The sequence below is a fragment of the Sceloporus occidentalis genome, unplaced genomic scaffold, assembly GCF_023333645.1.
Source record: "Sceloporus occidentalis isolate IW3139 unplaced genomic scaffold, rSceOcc1.0.p SCAF_85, whole genome shotgun sequence".
Lineage (NCBI taxonomy): Eukaryota > Metazoa > Chordata > Lepidosauria > Squamata > Phrynosomatidae > Sceloporus > Sceloporus occidentalis.
Window position 1 is genome coordinate 854,723 of NW_028317065.1, and position 19,979 is coordinate 874,701.

At 41.7% G+C, this 19,979-nt stretch overlaps 2 protein-coding genes across 2 annotated transcripts in view; one reads left to right on the top strand and one right to left on the bottom strand.

Annotated features, from left to right (window-relative positions):
• Positions 1-1,170: 1,170 nt before the first annotated feature.
• On the bottom strand, positions 1,171-4,200 carry LOC149285048 (E3 ubiquitin-protein ligase RNF170). The gene is made up of 4 exons (XM_089495845.1): positions 4,131-4,200; positions 3,080-3,153; positions 1,927-2,034; positions 1,171-1,440 (listed from the first exon to the last, which is right to left on the bottom strand). The coding sequence occupies exons 1-4, from the start codon at positions 4,198-4,200 to the stop codon at positions 1,171-1,173; spliced, it is 522 nt and encodes a 173-aa protein (XP_089351971.1).
• A 13,409-nt stretch (positions 4,201-17,609) lies between these two features.
• The window catches only part of LOC149285049 (protein Hook homolog 3), a 35,718-nt gene continuing 33,348 nt past the window's right edge, over positions 17,610-19,979 (top strand). Inside the window, exon 1 of the mRNA XM_089495848.1 lies at positions 17,610-17,666. Within this exon, the coding sequence (XP_089351974.1) occupies positions 17,610-17,666 (57 nt within the window). The remainder of the gene's footprint in view (positions 17,667-19,979) is intronic.

Sequence of the window (19,979 nt, forward strand, 5' to 3'; positions counted from 1 at the left end):
CATGAAACTGCAGACAAACATAAAGGAGGAATTGATCAGGAGAGACCTTCTGGAAAATCCAACGCTGAACATTCTCTACATAAGAGTAAGTGCATCCACCACCTTATGGTGTTCTCTCCCTGAAAGATACCATCCCATGTTTGTTTGGTTTTGTGTTTTGTCCACATATTCAAGCGGACAGACGGGTCTATAGAGGACTTCTTTTTCACTTTGAAACATCACGTACACTTGTGAGTGCATACAGTATATCTATCCGTCAAGTTTACTGTTTTTACGTCTACACTATTATTATTTTTTTTCATATTATTTTATTTTATCGGTTAAGACGAGCGCACCTGGTTGGATTGTTATACTACATATACTGCAGCAATTTCTTGACCTGGAGTGTGCCTGGTAATTTTTTTCAGTGTTTCCGTGGGGTCTTTGGGGAGCCATCCGGGGGTAATGGCTGTATGAGGGTCTGCAGTTCCCACACTGGTGAACTCCCCTAATATCCTTTACTTTTACACCGATGCCTAGTTTTCTAGACAGGGACGTATTGCACAAAGGGGTTGTAAATCTTTTATATGGAGAAACCTGGGGTAATATAAGTAGGTCATTGGGGGATTAACATCTTGGGCTGTGAATAAAGCGTGCAGGTTGGAACAACTGCTAACAAATGGCTTTATGTAATACTTTGGAATAATAAAAAATATTTATTTACATCATTTCTTTCTTACTTGAGATCCATGTTAAGTATAGAGTAACAAAAACTGAGTAAACATTTATTGTTTATTATACTGCCAATAGAAAGCCAAAATTGCCGTTTTCACTGAATTCATGTGTTAACCCAGCAAAGGACTATTAGGAGATAAAAGAACATATTCTCATGAACTTGGATTACAGGCAAGAAAAGCCTACATTACTTCTGGCTAAAACTTCCCAGTAGCACCCTTTTTTGGAAAACAAGTTTGTAACAATACATAGATCTTGAAATTTGGTATTCAAGGTGGATGTAAACAAGCAACATTTTACCTAAATCTCATTTTTTAATACTATCCAATTTTGAACAGAATGCGGTAATACATTAAAAATTCCAGTTATGCATCTGTCGGATTTACTTGAATAAAGCCTGCATAGAAAGTTATTTAAAGGGCCTGAGGAAAGGACTCACCGTGCCCTTCACATTGCTCATCTGTGTAACCTTTGTGTTACCACTTCACGATACATGATGGAAATATATATAAGAAATAGAAATAACACAAAAAAATCATCCAGGAAACCTAGAATACCAAACAGAGCTTCTGGAATAATGTCCAAGGGTAACACCAAATAGAACAATGCCCCAAGCAGGCAGAGGACAATTCGAATTCGGAACATCCAAAAGAGTCCACCCACCGAGAACATCTCACGGAAAGCATGACGCAGTAGAGTGGGCAAGTCCATAATTCTTTCCATTATCTATAAAGTAGAGAGAAAACAAAATGTGGATTTTATTTTCTAATTCAAGTCTCAGTTACAAACTTTGTAAAGCCTTTTGGAAGACAACTGGTCATAAAGTAAGATGCAGAGTCACAATTGAAGAGGCAATCTCTAAAAGTGCCTCTTAATTTGTTTTACTCTACTAACATTGGTGCTCCATTACTTCTTCATACCAATGATGCAACTTGTTTTTGGTGTTAAAAGTCTTAATAACAAAATATGTGCTTTAAGTAAACAAAAATGCATATGAAATCCATTTTAACAAATGCTACTATTATAGTAGTGTAGCGCTAGAACTGTAGAAAGAGGCTCAATAGGGCAAACTGATGTCAGTAATAAAAACAAGTGGTCCAGCCACTTAAATAAAGAAAACAAATGACTGTATAATACATGGCTCTGTATACTCCAGCCATCTAACAGCTACATCACAATTTCTATTCATCACACTACGTTTCTCCTACTCACAGAGCGAGGCTGTCCAGAAAATCTTCGATTATAACTATTAACTTCCTGGGAAATCTCTTGTGCTTCTTGCTGTTCGTTGACTTCAAACATTGGAAATAGTAACGTTACCTACGAATGACAGCAAAATACAATCTTACAAACTATTCAAGTTCTTGAACTCCTCACTGGTTGGTGTTCTCAAATCCTTCCGCAGAGCCAACAAAGTGCCTCTTGGGGAAGGAATTCCCGTTATTGTTTAGTGCATTTGAAATGAACTTGGTCACATGAATTTTGAGATCGGCGAGTTTTCTTATTTCTATCACACTTAGAACTTAGTAAACTTACCCTGTGCTGATGATATATGGGTATACGTTAAGTCTAATTTTTATTAGCCTGTAGTTGGGGGAGGGGCTGTGGTTATTTAAGCAATGCCTCATGTTTGTCCTGCCTTGTGGTCCTCCCTCTTTTATTCTCTTCCTTACTCTGTCCCTTTTTAATTTCTAACTGGGGGGGGGGCTTTGGGCCTACCTGGTATATTTCTCTGTTTCTCTAATTCTACTCATTTGCCCCTACTAAAAATGCTAGTATGATGTTAAAGGGACACTCCAGTCATAAATTCCTGTGTGGTCCATTTTGCAAAAACTGAGGGGTTTCCGCTCAATTGCATTTGCCCCTTTCCCCATCTCCCACCTAAATGTCCTGCTGGAAATGTGTTCGATTGAATGCATTTCCCTGCATGTGATGTTCTCACCTCCAGCGCCGGTGAACGTTGCATGAAGGGGACTGTTTAGACCCAATCCTATTGATTTCAACTTGAGCCCATTCCTGCCACAGATTGACAGCTTCAAACCACCAATCAATGCAAGAAATGCACACTGCAGTTTTGCAGTATGGCTGCAAATTCTGTGCCAGATAAGTTCTTTATTTTTTTATTTTTTTTTTTGGTTTGGCAGAATGTATATTAAAGCAACCACAGAGGGTTGGGTTTACACAGAGGTCACAAAGTAGTATATTTTTATTTTAGGCTATAAATATTTCATCTTTAAGCAGGACCAGCCATCAAACTTTCCCTTATGTGGTATGTTGGTTATATCAATTAGTCAAGCCACTGCAATAGAATATTTGACAACTAACAATCCAAACTTGCACTGCTGAGAAAAATATATTGAAATACCGTTTGCCGACAAATAGGGCAACTAATTGCTCCTAGCCACGAGCCATATCTCCAGTAGGCGATAATACATGGACCTACAAAAGAAAAAGAACATAAACCTGTATTTTATATTCTGTGATGTTTCCTTAGGGTAAACCTAAATAATACTGATAATAGAATAACATGTGCAGTATGTTAGATTGCAGAAAAATGTATTCCACCTGCACCACCAAAACATATATTTGGTCAGAATACTATAATTCTACTCTGATACTGCGACAGATACGTTATAAATGTATTTCCTGTCATCAAAAATAACACAGGGCGCACTATTTGCCTTACATATTATAATAATCAATTAGCCAACAAATATGTGGATTGGCCGTTAGGCTATGATGAAGCTTTATATCTTGTATGTCTTTGCCATATCAGTGACAGAACATAGATATAAAGTACAAATATGACCTAGCGTGCATGTGTATTCCTTCACAGTTCGGCGACATCCTTGATGATTTTTGTATTTGTCTGAACTGATACACTGATGGATGACATGTGCACTTAACTATTTGGTGCTATAACTGGAGCACACTTATTTTTCTTAAATGTCACTTTAAATTGTGTCTGTAATTGGGCTTATTTAAAGGGACTCTTGAGTTATCATGTGCTCTTTACCTGCCACCTAGCTCTTTGGCATGCAGGAGATGTGTTCTTTCCACCGGTCAGCTCCAGTGCTGGCTTGTGAGTGTTGCAGGGGTCTAATGAGACTCCTGTGTACATGCGGGGAATGCGCTCCTGTTGGTTGCCACTGACTGGCTACACCAAGCAGCCAATTGGCGGCACAAATTTCCAGATCAGGGGTACTGCAGCCTTCTCTACGAACAATGTCCCCCTGCCTTCTCCCTCCCACAGCACGGCCACCAACAGTGTCCATACAGATTGTTAGATTCAACAGTGAGGATCTGTTTAAGATATCAATTGGGTAAACCTTGCTTTTCATATTAGTAAGGGCTGCTTCATGTTTTCTTAAGGGTAAAAATGAACATTTACTGGTACTTTAATAAACAGCACATACCACAGAAAAGATGTCCACAGTTGGTTTCCACTGGAAGAGTGGCTTGTTGTAAACATACAGGGCAAGACATGTCAGAGTAAAACTGATGCCGGGGTGCCACCGGCGTGTCCTGCTGGGACAAAACATGAAGTCAGATGTAGGCAATAAAATATACATTTCATGATCATCATGCCAGTTAACTTGTTCACAAAATTATTTTTAATCTATACAGCTTCCAAACCACAAACGATTTCTTGACAAAAAATATTTACAGTGGCAAAAAAAGTAAGAGAACCCTTTGGAATTACCTGATTTTCTGCATTAATTGTTAATAAAATCTGATCTACATTTCAATCACAAGTATAGACAAACTTAATGTGCTAAATCTAATTAAACACAACCAACAATGATTTATCACATCGTTATCGAACACACTTATTTGAACATTTAGTGCTGGAGGAAAAAGTAAGTGACCCCTTGTAGTTAATAACTGGTTGAACCCCCTATGGCAGCAATAACCTCAAACGGTTTTCAGGAGGAACTTTGGATCATTCTTCCTAGCAGAACTGCTAAAGCTCAGCCATATTCCTATGACAGAATACCATACTTTCTGCTCCTGTATTCCATTCTGATCACCACTGTTCAAAAAGAAAACGTAAAACTGTGCCACTAACTTCAGGTACTTACTTGTTCATTCTGTAGCTGTTCTCGTACGGCTCTCACGCGTTCTTGATTCTCGGGGTGAATGTTTTGCTGTTCATTCCTGCTTAACATAAGAAATGAGTCTTAGTGACATGGTAAATTAGTTCATTATTTTTTTTCAGCTAGGTTTTAGAAAACATCATCGTGCAAAGTTTTCTTTTACTTTTGGAGGCTAAAAAGGTGCTGCTGTTTTGGGAAGGGTTTGTGCATTAAAAAGAACTAGGAATCCAATCAAATAAAAATGGCAGTGGTATTGAACAAATTCATATGTGGCTCCTGATCAACTTCAAAAGCAAAACTGTAATTCATAAAACTTTATCTATGCACTTGCGCCACCAGCTCTATTATTGCAGGCATCAAAAAACTTAATGTTTTGGAGCTACGTGCCCCTTTCTCAACTGAAAAGGGATAGATAGCATCAACGTACTTGTTGTTCAGCATCTGCAGTAGTAAGCATGTAGAGAGCCTCTGTGCACAGTTTTTAGTACGAGGAATGAAGTTTCTAATACTCTATTCAGCTATGAACTGAAAACTCAGCAGTGTATGAAAAACAGTGTTAGCATTTTCCCTTTGCCATCAAAATGTAATTTAGCTGGAATGTTTTAAATGGCATATGCACAAAAAGCTGTATTCTAATAAAACCAGTTAACCTTATTCTGCTTTGTAAAACATGGCTGTGGCAAATGTATTAATTCAATGTGTCCATGATTTTAAAGAACAATATTAAATGGTTTCCCTAAGAGGGACACACCATTCAAATACAATGAAATATAACACAGACAAAACTTGCAAATTGACATTAAGTGTAATTCCTGAAGTCTCCAAATTACACAAAAATAATAAGATTTGGCTAATGCGGTAACCACTTTTACATTTGTGCATCATGTAACCCAGAAGAACAAAAGGCCACATCACCTGACGTACCTGAATACATACATATTAAAGTACTTTGTACATACTTCACTATGCATTTTTAAACCTAATTCAACTAGAATCCTGAATGTTGATGAACTATAGATTCATTTTCAAATAGATAAGTCCAAAATAACCTGCCTAACATTATACTGACTGTTACAATAGAAAGCGTAGCAGTATAAAGCAGCCTCCACTAAAAAACTGAGAGGTAAGGCAGTGTGATGTTCCTGGAGAAGCGGTAAGCCCATGTGAGTATCTGCAACGATCAGCTTCATACTATATCCATATTGCCTCCTGCTAAATATCTAGGACCTATTTATTCTGCCCTACAATCATAGCCTGCCTAAATCTCCGTCCCTGGCTCTACAATTCAATTTCCTTTGCCATACCACAGCCAGCAGGTGGTCATGAATTAATAAAGTTGTGTTTTTAATAATATTTCTTCCTGCCCACATTAATAGCATTCTTAAACCTGTTTAAGGAAAATACCTTAAAAAGGTTCAGCGCCAGAGTTACAGAGCAATGGCCCTTCCTTGGTCCCGTTTTCACGCCAATAATTGTCGCTTTCAAGCAGCCCATCGGTGAAAGGAAAGTGCTCAAAGTGAAATCAATTTGCATGTGAATCCATATGAATTCTTCTGCCAGAGTCCCTCGTCTTATTTACCTCTTCTCCAAATGTTCGTTCATCCTCCCCCTTCAACTGGAACTCTTGAAGAGCCCATGCTAAAGCACTCTGTGGCAACTATAACCCCTTGTAGTTTTTTTTTTTTGTAAGCTGGGCTTACTAATCACAATGTTTAATGGTTTGCATGGTTGAATGCAGTACCTGGATAGACCCTCTCTGAACTAGTTAATTTTTCAGTTGAAGCCTCCATCTTGTGAGTGGCAGCAATGTCACTCACTGATGGCGCTTGTGGTTGCTCCTCAGAGCAAGGCGATTGTGGTAGGGAGATTGTGTTGTTGAATACCTCAACAGCACTTCCTAAGCTCTGTTTTAGCTGGCTGCTGCCATCTTTGTTGATTAGTTCGGCAGCAGACATGTTTGGGGGGCTGCCTTTCCTCACAACGCCCACGCCTAGCTTCCGTGGATGCTGCAAAGCCGCCAACTGCAGCGAAAAAGCATCAAGTGCAGTAATTTAAAAGCAGCCACAAGTACGAGCTTTGTCAGGAATGCATTGCGAGCCCATACGTGTACAGGATTTGCCGTGAATGGGCTAATATGCACTTAACTGACAAAGAAGAGCATGCCCTGCTGCAGCCGCTGCTCGCCTCCTCAATGGTCTGACTATTTGTGCCACAAAGCAGCCAATCAGTGGTTGGAAAGCGCTCCCGCCAAAATAAATTATACCATACCACATTTTCAAATAAACATATAAAAAAATTCAACATACCTTAGGAGAAAATATACAAGAGTTGCAACGAATGTTAAGCTTAAGACAACTGCAATGATCACTTGATTGCTTACTCCTTCGATAAATGAACTCTCATCTAACTGTGCATGCACAATTCCTTGGTGGTTTTCAGCCATTCCACAATTCAGGCATTAAAACCTAAAGAGAAGTCAGAAACAATGTAGGTAACAGCAAGATATTTTAAAATATTTTGAAATAGGGTTAAACAGAGTTAAAAAGCCTTGCTTTAGCCATGTCACTTTAGATGTTTGTCCTTAAAATACAATAACATTTAGGAACTCACTTAGCCTGTGCAGAACATTAGAAACCCAGTTTGGTAGCAATGTGGTGCATATTGTCCCTTTTGTGGTCAGGTTTTTAAGCCAACAGTTTACACAGCGCTTAATACAATACAATGGACAGACTAAGACAAACCGATACATTAGGTGGAGAGAGCACTGCTCGCAAGCTTACAGTCTTAATGGTAAAGAAGCAAACACATGCAGGGGGTCCGCTGAAAGGAACACCCAGCTCTTATATGCATTAAAGCATATATGATGGCTAGGCTGTCCCAACGGAAATACGTATAATTGCTGTTAACTTATTTTATGCCTGACAATGTGCCATCGGTTTTTCTTTTATATTGACTTTAGCTGCAAACCTTCCTATTCGTTTGTGTTAAAAGCTATGCTTGTAAACAGGAACGAGGCATAGAGGATATTATTGGATTATCTACTCAAGAGAACTAAAAAAAAAAAACAACAAAACAGCTAGTGCTTGTTTTATATAATTTTTCCTGCTTCATCACATGAGCCTCAGAGTTGACTAAAAAAATACGATTATGCATACATTAGTATTATGCTGTTTTAAGATGATTTAGAGATGAAGCAGTGGAGTAAAAGCGTATACTGCGCTTAACAGACATAGCAAAACACCTAAAATTATGATTACAGGGTATAATATGCCATATATGATTTTTACATACATATATGTGAATTATTTATAAAACATATAACAAAAAAATCATGTGCCAGTAACTTGGTATTTATTAAGTGCTACAGTGGGTAGAAAACGCAGTAATATCTACCATCACCACATTTGTCTGTGCGTTAATACACATTTTCAATAAAGTTATTTTTGAACAATATAAACTTTAACGTCAAACCACACAGCCAGTCACAGAAACCTTCCCCTTTAGTGAAACGTGAAAGCGCAGCCACCCTACAGTCATGCATACAGAATGACACACACGTTTTACACACATAGTACATACATGTATAAGCACAGCTTCCCTGTCCTCCTCCTGCATTCAGACAGCTTGCTAGTGACAGGCAGGAGAGTCGCATCTCTTCCTGGAGGCGGGCCCTGTGCAGGAAACTCAATGTATATCACTTCCTCCGTTGTATTAGCTGGGTATTATGGTGTTTGTGTAATAACCGCGATTAGACACAGTGGAAGTTAGATACGGTTAACCCGTAGTTGCCCAGCAGTGCTTTATTTAGTAACTAAAGAAAAGAAGCTGTCTGCCAGCTAGCCTAATCTGGTGTCTGTAGCAAGAATCCGTTAGGCTGCTTACATAGGACAGCAGTCTCTTTGGAGCTCTAATCTATTATTTATATATTATATTATTAAGCATTCTCTGAAATGTTTCATGTGTTACTGTAGACTTTTAAATATTGTAAGCTGCCTAGTAGGAGACATATTTAATACAGCAGCGTTCCCTGTGGAGGCGATTTTTTAAACTTGTCTCAGAAAGCCAACCTTGCACCAGCCTATACATTTTTCCAGTCTCACAAAATGAAGATCTGTGAATAAAAAGGTGTGCTTAGGTTTTTGCAACCATAAAAAATAGGTCAATTTAACATTCACGTCTCATGCACAAAAGTATGCATTTATACCTATCCTTAAGCTGCAAGCATTTTAGGCACTGTGTCTGACAGGTGCATTATACGTAAAATTGCTAATTGCTATACCTACTTATTATATTTTAATATCAGTTAATGACAAGTATTTTTTTTCTCTCTTGTTCCCTCTCTCCATCCTTTCTATCTCCCTCTCACTTTCTTCCCCATCCATATCTTCTCTTTCCTCTGTCCCTCTTTTCTCTGTGTATTATTTCTTTCTTTTACACACACACACACACACAGACCCACACAACGATATCTGACAGCCCTTTGCCCTCACAACACTTACCAAGCAGGCCCTTACCATCCCTCACCCTCTTCTGCACACCACGCTATCTGGCAGCCCCTCTCCTGCTTGCACACCAGATCCTTGCAAATTCTGTGTCGCACTGTGCGGGACAGACAGTGAAGGTCCAATCATAGTACACTTTGCCTTATACTCCACACAGCATGGCTGACAAAGGTAAAATATATTTTGAATATGTCATTATGTTTGTATGCTTATGTTTAAGGAAAGTATTTTTTTAAATTACTCAAACTGTGACCAGTACCTTGAACTTATTTAATGTTAATCCTCCCATACACTGTGCTGTGTACTACTGCATGAAAGTTAGGTACTAAAAAGGGTCTGCTAAAGCCAGGATTTGATGTCACTTATATACGAGCAAGCTGCCAGTAATTCAGCAAAGGAACTATGAGAAGGTGTTCTCATACCATAACAAGGTTCTGAAAACAAGCTAAAGGCCTTTACTTCCAAATTCCTGAGCTACTACTTGATGGTTTTATTTGGGATTGCTATGGTCAAGCTAGGTGCACTGTGTACTTAAAACTAGACTTGGGCGCAGCCAATTCATGTTTGTCTTCGTTTAAAGGCCAGTATGAGCAACTCTATTGTCGCCGTCACGTGCCTCCTCTGCCATCAGCCAATGAAGTGCAGCTGCTCTTCATTGGTTGATGTCCCCTCCTGGCGACCAATAGAGTCTGACTTTTAAAATCCTGGTGCCGAAACTCGGCCTGGGGAGACCACCGATCTCCCCGCTCCAGGAGTTAAAGGACCGTTTGAGCTTTAACTCCTGACTCCTGGGGAGGTTCCAGGAGTTAAAGGTCCATGCAAGCGACTCTATTGGTCGCCAATAGAGTCCTGATGGCGAAACTCTGCCTGGGGAGAACATTGGTCACCCCGCTCCAAGAGTTAAGGGTCCATACGAGCGACTCTATTGGTCGCCGGCAGGAAGCTCCTCTGGCGGAGGAGTTTCCTGCCGGCGACCAATAGAGTCCTACTCCTGATGGCGAAATTCCGCCTGGGGGTCTCCCTGCTCCAGGAGTTAAAGGCCTGTACAAGTGACCAATGGAGTCGCTCGTAAAGACATTTCACTCCTGATGGCGGAACTTGCCTTGGGGAGACCATCGGTCACTGGGTTATGGGATAAACTACTCAATTTACTCACATTCTCTTATATTCAGTTAGTTAACAAGATGATGTACAGGAATCATGTGAAAAACAATGCACGGCTTAATGTGTGTTAATGTTATAGTCCATTCTGTGCGTTGCCAGTTGGACAATATTTATTTTCCCTTTTGTAACATCCCTATGAAATCAACTGTAAATAAAAGATACCACGTCATCCAATTTGGGGTCGTTGCTCAGCAGCGCTCAGGGTTCTCGGATGTCCTATGATCATACCTGGGAACTTCTGGGCTCCAGCTACCCAGAGCCTTCCCTTGCGGGACACGGCCAGGACTGCACACTGACGTCAGCGGGCGTTCCTGCTGACGTTGGTGGGTGTTCCCGCTGATGTCGGCAGCTGACGGCAGCGGGAAACCCCCCAATTTAAAGGAAAATGGGCAGGGAGTGGAGCGTGAAGGCCCTGCTCCCACGACCCGGAAGATTCGGGTCTTGACACAGAGAACCGGAGAAGCAGTGCTCACCCCGCAATCTCCGGGTCAAACCCAGAGAGTTCCCAGGTATGCTTATGATCCATAATGAGGTCTAATGTGTCACTGTCCCGGCTCCGGACGCAGCCGGGAGTGTCTCCGTCCCGGCTCCGGACGCAGCCGGGAGTGTCTCCGTCACGGCTCCGGACGCCGCCGGGAGGAGGTCTGGCCGCGGGTCCCGTACGCTGGCCGTTCGGGACGGCGGTCGGTCCTCCGCCCGCGGCACTAGTAGCGGGCGAAGGGTTGTCCGCGGGTCCCGGGAAAACATCCTCCCGGACAGCGGACGACCCTCCGCCCGAGGTAGTAGGACACGGGGAGGCTTCGGCCCCGGGAACAGTAGTTCCCGGAGCCAGTATACTTACCCGTCCTCCGGTCGTCGGTCCGCCTCCCGGGCACGCTGCACGTTGCAGGAGGATTGATGGACGGCTGGGGGGCGTGGTTTTGGTCCTGGTCTGGGAGGGGCTTGTGGAATGGCGCCAGTTTTAAAAGCCGGCTGTGCCTTTCACAAGCACCCTGTTGTGGTCTTCAGTTCGTGTATCTAGCTCGTGCATCTTGTTTCCTGTTTTTGACCTTCGGCTTGCCTGACTCTCCCTTGCTCCACGATTCGGTACCTTTGCTTGTTTTCTCTGGTTTTGACCCCTGGCTCGTCCGACTACCTGCTCCGTGTATCAGACCCCTGGCTCGTCCGACTACCCGCTCCGTGTATCAGACCCCTGGCTCGTCCGACTACCCGCTCCGTGTATCAGACCCCTGGCTCGTCCGTCTATCCTGCTTTGTGCTCCTGTCTCGTGCTGTGCCTTGCCGCGGCTGCTGCCGCTCAGAGTCTATCTCCAGCTGGTGGGAGGTTGTCCACTGTTGGGATCATCTAAGTCCTGGACTGCTGCTGCTGGGAATTCCCCTCTCAGTAGTGGTAGTTTGGGCGGAAGAACTTCTGCGGGGACGACCTTCCTTAATAGTCCAGCGAAACAGTGACATAATGTATGCTTTTGGCACTCAAAGTTCACATGGATTGCACTTATCACCTTCTCACACTAGCATCTATTCATCTGACCACTCTCAACTACTACAACTAAGACTTTGTGCTGTATGGGACAGGGACCTACTTTCCTACTTTATGCAAACCTATTATACCCTGATCATATCTGACAAGGCTGTGCTCTGGCCTAGGCCAGCAGTTTACAGGGTCAGCATAAAAAGACACCATAACAAAGAGCTGGCCCTTACATGGGTCCCAGGGGTTCATTCTGCATAGATTCATGGAAAGATTCTTTCCCCATTTATCTATCCAGCAATCTTCCACAAAAAAAGACAGCGTGACGAGTTACAGCACCAACCCCAGGATAGTTGACAAAGGAATAGGGTATTCTTTCTTTTCTTAAATTGCTCAGCTATTAACCCTCTGTTCATCCTAGTCCTAATGCCAATGTTTGTCTATTGAGATGGCTGCCTGTGTTTCATTTTATACACCTGTTAGCAATGAGTGTGGCTGAAACACCTCAATAATTAGGAGGGGTGTCCACATAGTGTTGATAATAATGTTTTTGCCACAAAAGTCCCCCATTATAAAATAAGTAGATCAATAGAAACAAGCTCTCAGCAAGTAAAATACTAAGATCAAATAAACACCATCATTGTTCAAGTACCACCAGTTCATAAACAAAATATGAATCTGTACTAGACAGTAAAAAAGAGTACCACTAGGTGGCACTATATCACAACAAAAAAACAATAATATAAATAATAAAAATTTTATGAAATAACTATGACATATTTTATAGCAATCCTTAATTTTACATACAAAAATCGAAATCTGTTTATTTAGCTATATATGCTCTTAAGAATAGCCATTATCCCAGTGTTACATAGTTGTTAAAGTCTCCTGGTCCCTTAACTTGAAGCAGCATCTCTGGTAGAAAGGTCGGTCACTTTCTGCATTCTTGCAGATTACCCTTGGCCCCTATTCTACCTGTTTGTCTATTGGCACCACTCACCTAGCCATTCATCTGGTTTCTTACCTGCTGTTAGTCCTAGCCCATATATTGTCCCTATTAGAGACAGGAATGAGTAGAAGACAGCTTCCAGCACTAGATATAGACATTTCCAATATACTGTGATGCCTGCTGGCTTATGTCATGCTCCTGCTACCTTTGCTCAACGTTTTTCTTATGTTCTCAAAAGCATTTTGGAGTGTTTTGGATAAAATCCTTATTTTATTGCCCTCTCTGCACCTTGATTGTGACCCTGCATGGACTGCTTATTCTAGTGTTTGACTACTTTGAAAGTACTTTAATATGCATTCTTCAACTGGAAAAACTTATCGTACCACCCCATCTGCTTAAAAGTAACCGATCACTGACATGAATGTCCCCCTTTCTAAAAATACTGTTTGGTGCTAAGTATACCGCGTATGCGCACTGGTAAGGAGAAGATGCTTTCGGCAAAGATAAAGATATAAGATAAGATAAAGTTTTAATGTAATCAACGCAACTACATATCACTGTTAAGTGTTAACAAAGCTCCTCTGCTTAGAGGCGCTAATGATATAGATATTATCAATTTAAAAGGCTTATCTAATTTATGGTGATCCTACTTTTTATTTTAGCTTTTGCGGCTTTGAAGCTTCAGACAGTTACAAGCAGCTGCAGCTAGATATGGAGTAGCTGACTTTGTACCAAGCGCTCAGCTGGTTTGGGGTTTCTTTTAGCTTTGAAGGTGGAATGGATGTTAATATTAAGCGGGGAGCGGGAGCAACTTGGTACAGCTGCCTTCACAATATATATGAACATAAGCATTAAGGAACCATGAAATCCTTATAACAAGTAAACATTAATAAATATATATATATGAAAACCAGTGTGTTTGTGTAGTCCTTTGGTGTAATGGTCTGCGTTGCATCAGAGTTGCTTTTAAAGTGATGTTCCTCCATCCCCATGCATCTATGTGGAACATTGTAGGACTCACTGCTCAATTACTGGGCTACATTAAACATGACACTAATTCTAGTTTATCCTGCGTTTTCTATAATAAGATAATTGCCCACCACAAATTATGGCTTTTTTGGTTCTAAACTTTTATTATTGACCTACCATAGAAAAATATCTACCTCATATAGTAGCTACTGAAATGACACCCTACTGTTTTTAGGCAATTGTGAATAGTCATGTTATGCTGCTGTGGAAGTAGTTTAATAATACTATGTATATGACCCAAGCCATATCTGTAAGGCAGCTAACTGAAGGGTAATCATAAGAGTTAATAAGGGGTTATGTGCTGGTTTCTGCTTGCAGGTGCCACCACACTTCTGCAAATACTAACGACTTCATTGCCATCTCAGTATTCCTTTCTTTATCATGGCACCCTTATTGGCTGCCCCTCCATTATAATCCATTTGGGTTCTCTCTCTCACCACCTTAGCTGGGCAAAGGGTCCAGCTGCTCTTAAGTCCCTGTGATGTCCTTGCCAACTGCAGGTTTTACCATGCCTTAAAGACAGTCTGTTGAACAGTCATAACTAAACTCTTGTATAAATATTAAGATTGGGATCTCCCTCAGCATTAAAGCCCAATCTACACATTTTTCGTATATAGCATAGGATCTGCACTCCTGTCGGGAGCTTGCCCCATTTTTATATTATTTGGGGCTAGTGGAAGAATTTGTTTTTACTTTGTATCAGCATGTATGACAAATGTCCAAATTTCATCAAAACAGTCCCAGAGCAGAACTGCTGGCTGGCTGAGTGGGAAACAGGGTTGGCGTATGTGACATGATGCTGCTTCATGCTGTTTATAGAGCTTGTTGTGATATAACAAGGTCGAAAACTAATGTGGGTAGAATGTGATATGACATCATAACACTTTCATACATCTCAACACACCTTGAAGGAAGTTGGTTGGGCAAGGCAGGTACTGGGTGCTGCTCTCCACACCTGGAGATTAAATGACTCCCTTTAGGGAAACTTTGTACAAAGAAAATTGGGTCTACCTTGATAACGCACAAAGTTTATTCACTAAAGTAAGAGTTAACAGGATAGTTTCCATGAGAGTTGTGATTGAGCTCCTTGACTTCACTATACATTATTAAGAGTCAACCTAAGTGAGCTTCTGCTGCAAGAAGAGCGTATGTGGTCCTTTAAAATGTATAGTCAAATCAGTGAAGTTTTTTGAAAGTCTCTTTACACATTGAATTATGCATTATGCAGGGCCGGCTTAGACCTAATGATTACCCTTCATAACGAATAGTGAATCTGACTTTGATGAATATTCCCCAAATTTTTCTTGTCACAGCAACTCCTTGGAAAACATACCGAAATGAGATGGTTAATAGGTGCTGTGGAAAACCAAAACATGTCTTGCTCCACTAGCCCCAGATACTTTAATATGACACGCTCCGGAAGACTGAGCTACCGTGTAATGTGTTTTGGTCTGTTGGCTTCTATAGTCCTAATGTCAAATCTGCTCTCCTATCTTTGGATAATTATTTCCATACAGTTCCTGGGATACTCCTGTTCTGATGTCTAGTTTAGCATGAATGGATTTGCATCCATTTATTTCAGTGGCTACAGCTACTCTCCTCTTTTTGAATATATTGCATATCTTCAAGAATAAGGCTCATACGGCCTCCCCGGTAAGGTGAATTGTGTTGGTGCCGCCTGGAGCGTTTGCTTCCTAGGTGTAATAAAAGTCTGTAGAGGAAACAATGAAGAAGTACATCATTAGCATTCCCGTAAAGAATCAGCTCGGTATAGAGTTTTAACAGGGAAAGTCACTGAAATATCACAACTGACAACTTAGAACAAAAGGAGATAGAACAATTACTGTATACAGGGCTGTATTTAAGGCTCAAAAGAACAAACAGTATATCGTAGACTCGTTCATCTGGATTTGTATGGATTTTCATTTTCTAATTTCGTTAATTCGGTAGAATGTTCGGAAACGAGGAAGGTCTCTCAGTGAAGCTGAACCAGAGCCCCGAATTTTCATTTGTATTTTGTTGCTTTTTTCACTCTCGCAATGTTTCCCTACATTCTCCACCGACCGCTTCCATGTTCCTGTCTCCTTTCCCACTTCTTCTCTCGTTCGTACGCTTCTCCCTGGTTTTAGCTGTTGGCCAGGGCTCCCCGTGTAAAAGGGAGGAGTGTGTGTGTATGTACATGTGAGTATGTGTGTATGCATGAAAGTCAGTGTAGGTATATGCTTGCGTGCTACTTCTTTTCTGTAAGGTGAAAGTAACACCAAGGGTAGGCACAAAAATGCATGGTTGGTACTTTGAGGTCTGCAACTTGGTCTCATGCACAAAATTCAGCACTCAGGCCCAAAAACATTCCCCATCACTGCATTAGGAGGTAACTTTAATGGACTATTTAAAGAAGACTATTTAAGGAATTGACTAATCCCTTTACACAACCAAAGTATATAAAATTATATACAATTTGTATCATTTTATGTTTTTTATCTGGATCTCTTGAGTGTTCTGTAGCAGGTCCAAGACGTACGTTATATACGACCAACCAAAGAGAGACTCCCCTCCAGAGAGACAGACCAGCTCCTAAAACATTGCTAATGTTTAATCCACTCTTTAGTATGATATGCCACATCTTCGAGGTGACGAGTCACCAGGGTGGGAGAGAGGGACTGAGGCATTTTGGCTCCCCAAAGGTAAAAATCCTTACCTATTTTCACTGTGAAATACAAGGTTGACTAAAATATACCTAATCTATTTTATCATTTTTATTACTGTCTTGCAGTTCAAACATACTCTGTTGCTAGGCAACCTACCAGGTAAGGAAGATTACCTAGATACATAGAATTGGGCGGTAAATAAGAACGATTAAGCCCATCTACTCTGCTTAATTTTACCTGAAGTAATGCTTGGTCTTGCCTTAGATTCAGGGCAGACTACCCCATAAATGCTTAAGTTCCCTCTCAGTGTGAAATTCTACCACTTCTGCTGGGAGGCTGTTTCACTTAGCTAACACTTTGGTCTTGTTCACATGAAACCCGTTCTCTAGCACTAGTCACTTTTTCCAGCCACCCGCCCCTGTCTCACAGAGCATGCCCGCTAGCGCTGGCTCACTATGTGATGACGGGTCCCGGGGCCGCGCTTTGCCGAATATCCGCTGGATGCAGTGAGCATGCGCACTGAGTACTTGCTGTCAGCTCTATCTCTCATAGACAGACACTACGAGCAGGGGGAAGAGGAGGAGCAGCAGCCGCCCGACCACCCATCCCCCCCCCGACACAGCAGGAGCGGCAGGGCCCTGAATACCAGCAGAACTACCGGCACTGGGGGGGCAAACGGCAGGGATCAGCCGGACACCGATCTAGCCCCGGATAAGACCTGCGTGGACCTGAGATTGCGAGGAGCAGCGGAACGGGGGCTTCTGCTTCAAATAGCGGTAACTCAGGGCTGTCCATCTAGTAGCGCTGTCGGGCTGTGAGCTCCCTCCCCAGCCCCGTTACACACCGGCTCGAAGTGTCATCGGAGAAGACGCGAGCACCGACAACTACTGAGCACTGGGTTTTTTGTGGTAAAACAAAACAAAAAAACACATTTTTTTTGCCATTTGTTGTGGTGGGCGACCGAAGTGCTAGAACCCTGTGGGGAGATAAAGCGGGTGTCAGGCGGTACTGCCTGCCGGGTGGACGATCAAAGAGGATGTTAAACGTGGAGAGCTTGGATCGGGTGGATCTCTGCGAGAGTCTGTTGACGTGGGTAAGTGTGCAATGGATCTCCCATCCCCCTGCATCTCCTCCCCATCTACACACTGAAGTGTAATGGTGAGCCTGGCCACTCAGTGTGTGTGACTGCCACACTCACAACTCTCGGCAAGGGTCTAGACCCACTGATCACTGGAGTTCTGTTATTTCCCCCCGGAATGACTGAGGTGTCATCACGCTGATGGAAACAATACCACACACTATTAATTCATTCCTAGACAGCATGGACCCAATGTGTTTGTGACAATCAATGGGCCGTGTGTCACAACAAAGGGACACCGGGAGATGAGTGTCGTATGAGGCATCATTGTGATATTGTGTGTTATATTCTTTATCGCTATTGTGTGCTTTATGGGTATGTGCTGCCCATTGTGCTATGGCCCCTTACTCTGTATCTATCATAATACATTCCAGGAGCATATGATGATGATTAAATAGCTCCTAATAATCAGAGGCTTTACTTTTCTTGAGACGCCCAATTCTAATAATGTCCTGCCGCCCCATGGAAATGGTGGTGGGCTGGCCTGGGTTGGAAGAAGGTCATTAAGTGCGGTTGAAATTACCTGTAAGGTGTGTTTCTTGTGCAATTGCTTTGAAGATTTTTAGATTAAAAGTTCTTCTCATCCGAGATGAGGTAGATGGCAGCCTGTGGCAGAGTCAGGGTTCTCTTATACATTTCCTATGCCGAAGTTATCGCCGTTCTTGGCTGTACTCATCCGTACAAAGGATGCCTGAACAATCCAACGATCAGCGACTTGACAATAGTGAATAAGTTAGTTAATGGAGAGGAATTATCTAGGTAATAGGAAGGTAAGAGATCTTTCCCCGTTGCATACACATGAGGGAAGGCTTTAACATGTTCTGGCCTGGAAAAGTAAATCCCATGCGCAAAGTCCCCTTCTATAGGTGTACGGGAGGGACTTTCTGCACCAGACCAAAAATTTGCCTTGTGTGTCCAATGGCCAGTACAGGTCTGATGTGTGTGTATATGCGTATCAGCGTGTGCCTGTTTGGGTATGCGTGTCAGTGTGTGCCTGCCTGGGTATGCGTGTCAGCGTGTGCATGTATGTGTGCCTGGGTATGTAGTGTGGGTTTTTTATTGTGTGAACATGTGTCTTTGTCAAGGTATGTTAGTATGTGTGCTTGTGAGTGTGTGTGCAGGGGGGTATTTTAGTGTGTAAACATATGTCTTTTTGATGGTGTATGTGTCTTTTGATGTTAGTGTGTGAACACGAGTCCTTGGTATGTTAGTCTGTATGTTACACTTGTTGCGTTGGTTGGAGTATGATGGTATGTTTGTATGGGTGTCTGTGTGAGTGTCTGTGTGTGTGTTAGTGCTGAGTGTCTAGTTGTGTTGGTGTGAGTGTCTGGGTCGGTGGGTTAGTGTGAGGTCAGGCTCTGGAACCCGCCCTTGCTTTTAGAGGTTATTCATAGAAGGCAACAACGCTACTTTTTTATTAGTACAAAAAAACTAACCACATTTAAAATACATTAAAAAAAATTTTTTTCAGTTTTGCTTTACTATCTCGTGTCTTTATTAGGTGAGGATTTTCTATTTACCCTTCCCCATTGCATAACTTTATCTCATAGACTTTACACCGTTATATGCCTGGAGGCACATGTGTTGATGGACGTGGTTTGCTATGCAGAGACATAGATAAATATACAATACAGTGATAATGGGTGAGAAAATACTTGATGTACATTTTATATCACATAACCTTAAAAAGTGTTTAGATGAATTCTCAAAATTAGATCTCGTAGATTAACATAGATGTTAGTTTTGATCTGTTATCTTGCCCCTTTTTTTGTCCTCCTCACTATGCTTACATTTCTAGTATTTTAGCTGAACATATTGCCCAGTAACTTGTATGACATATAAACTCTGTTACTTGAACACTAATGCAATCAATGAATATATTAAATCTGATTAGAATAATTGGGCAGTTAAGGAAGTTAAATTCTATCTGGAGCCCCAGACTCAGCACAGTCCATATAAATTCTGTACATTGCCGACAGCGTCACGAGAGTGTAATGTTGAGTCGCGTGGCTTGGCTCATGCAGTTACCGGCTACATAATTAATAAATATAGAGTTTAGTTTCGAAGTCTTAGTCGAAAGGGACCGTGTCAATTAGTGCCACTTAAATGTTGATATTCCACGTACAACTGCTGCTCTCTTCTATTCTGGGGGTCAACAAAATTGGTTTTGGATCTAGGAGCCAGGTTTTTTTTTTCTTCCCCCACTATGTTTTTATTTTCTTATGTTGCCCCATGGTCAGCCGCTAAAGGTTGTTTTGGGGGGCAATA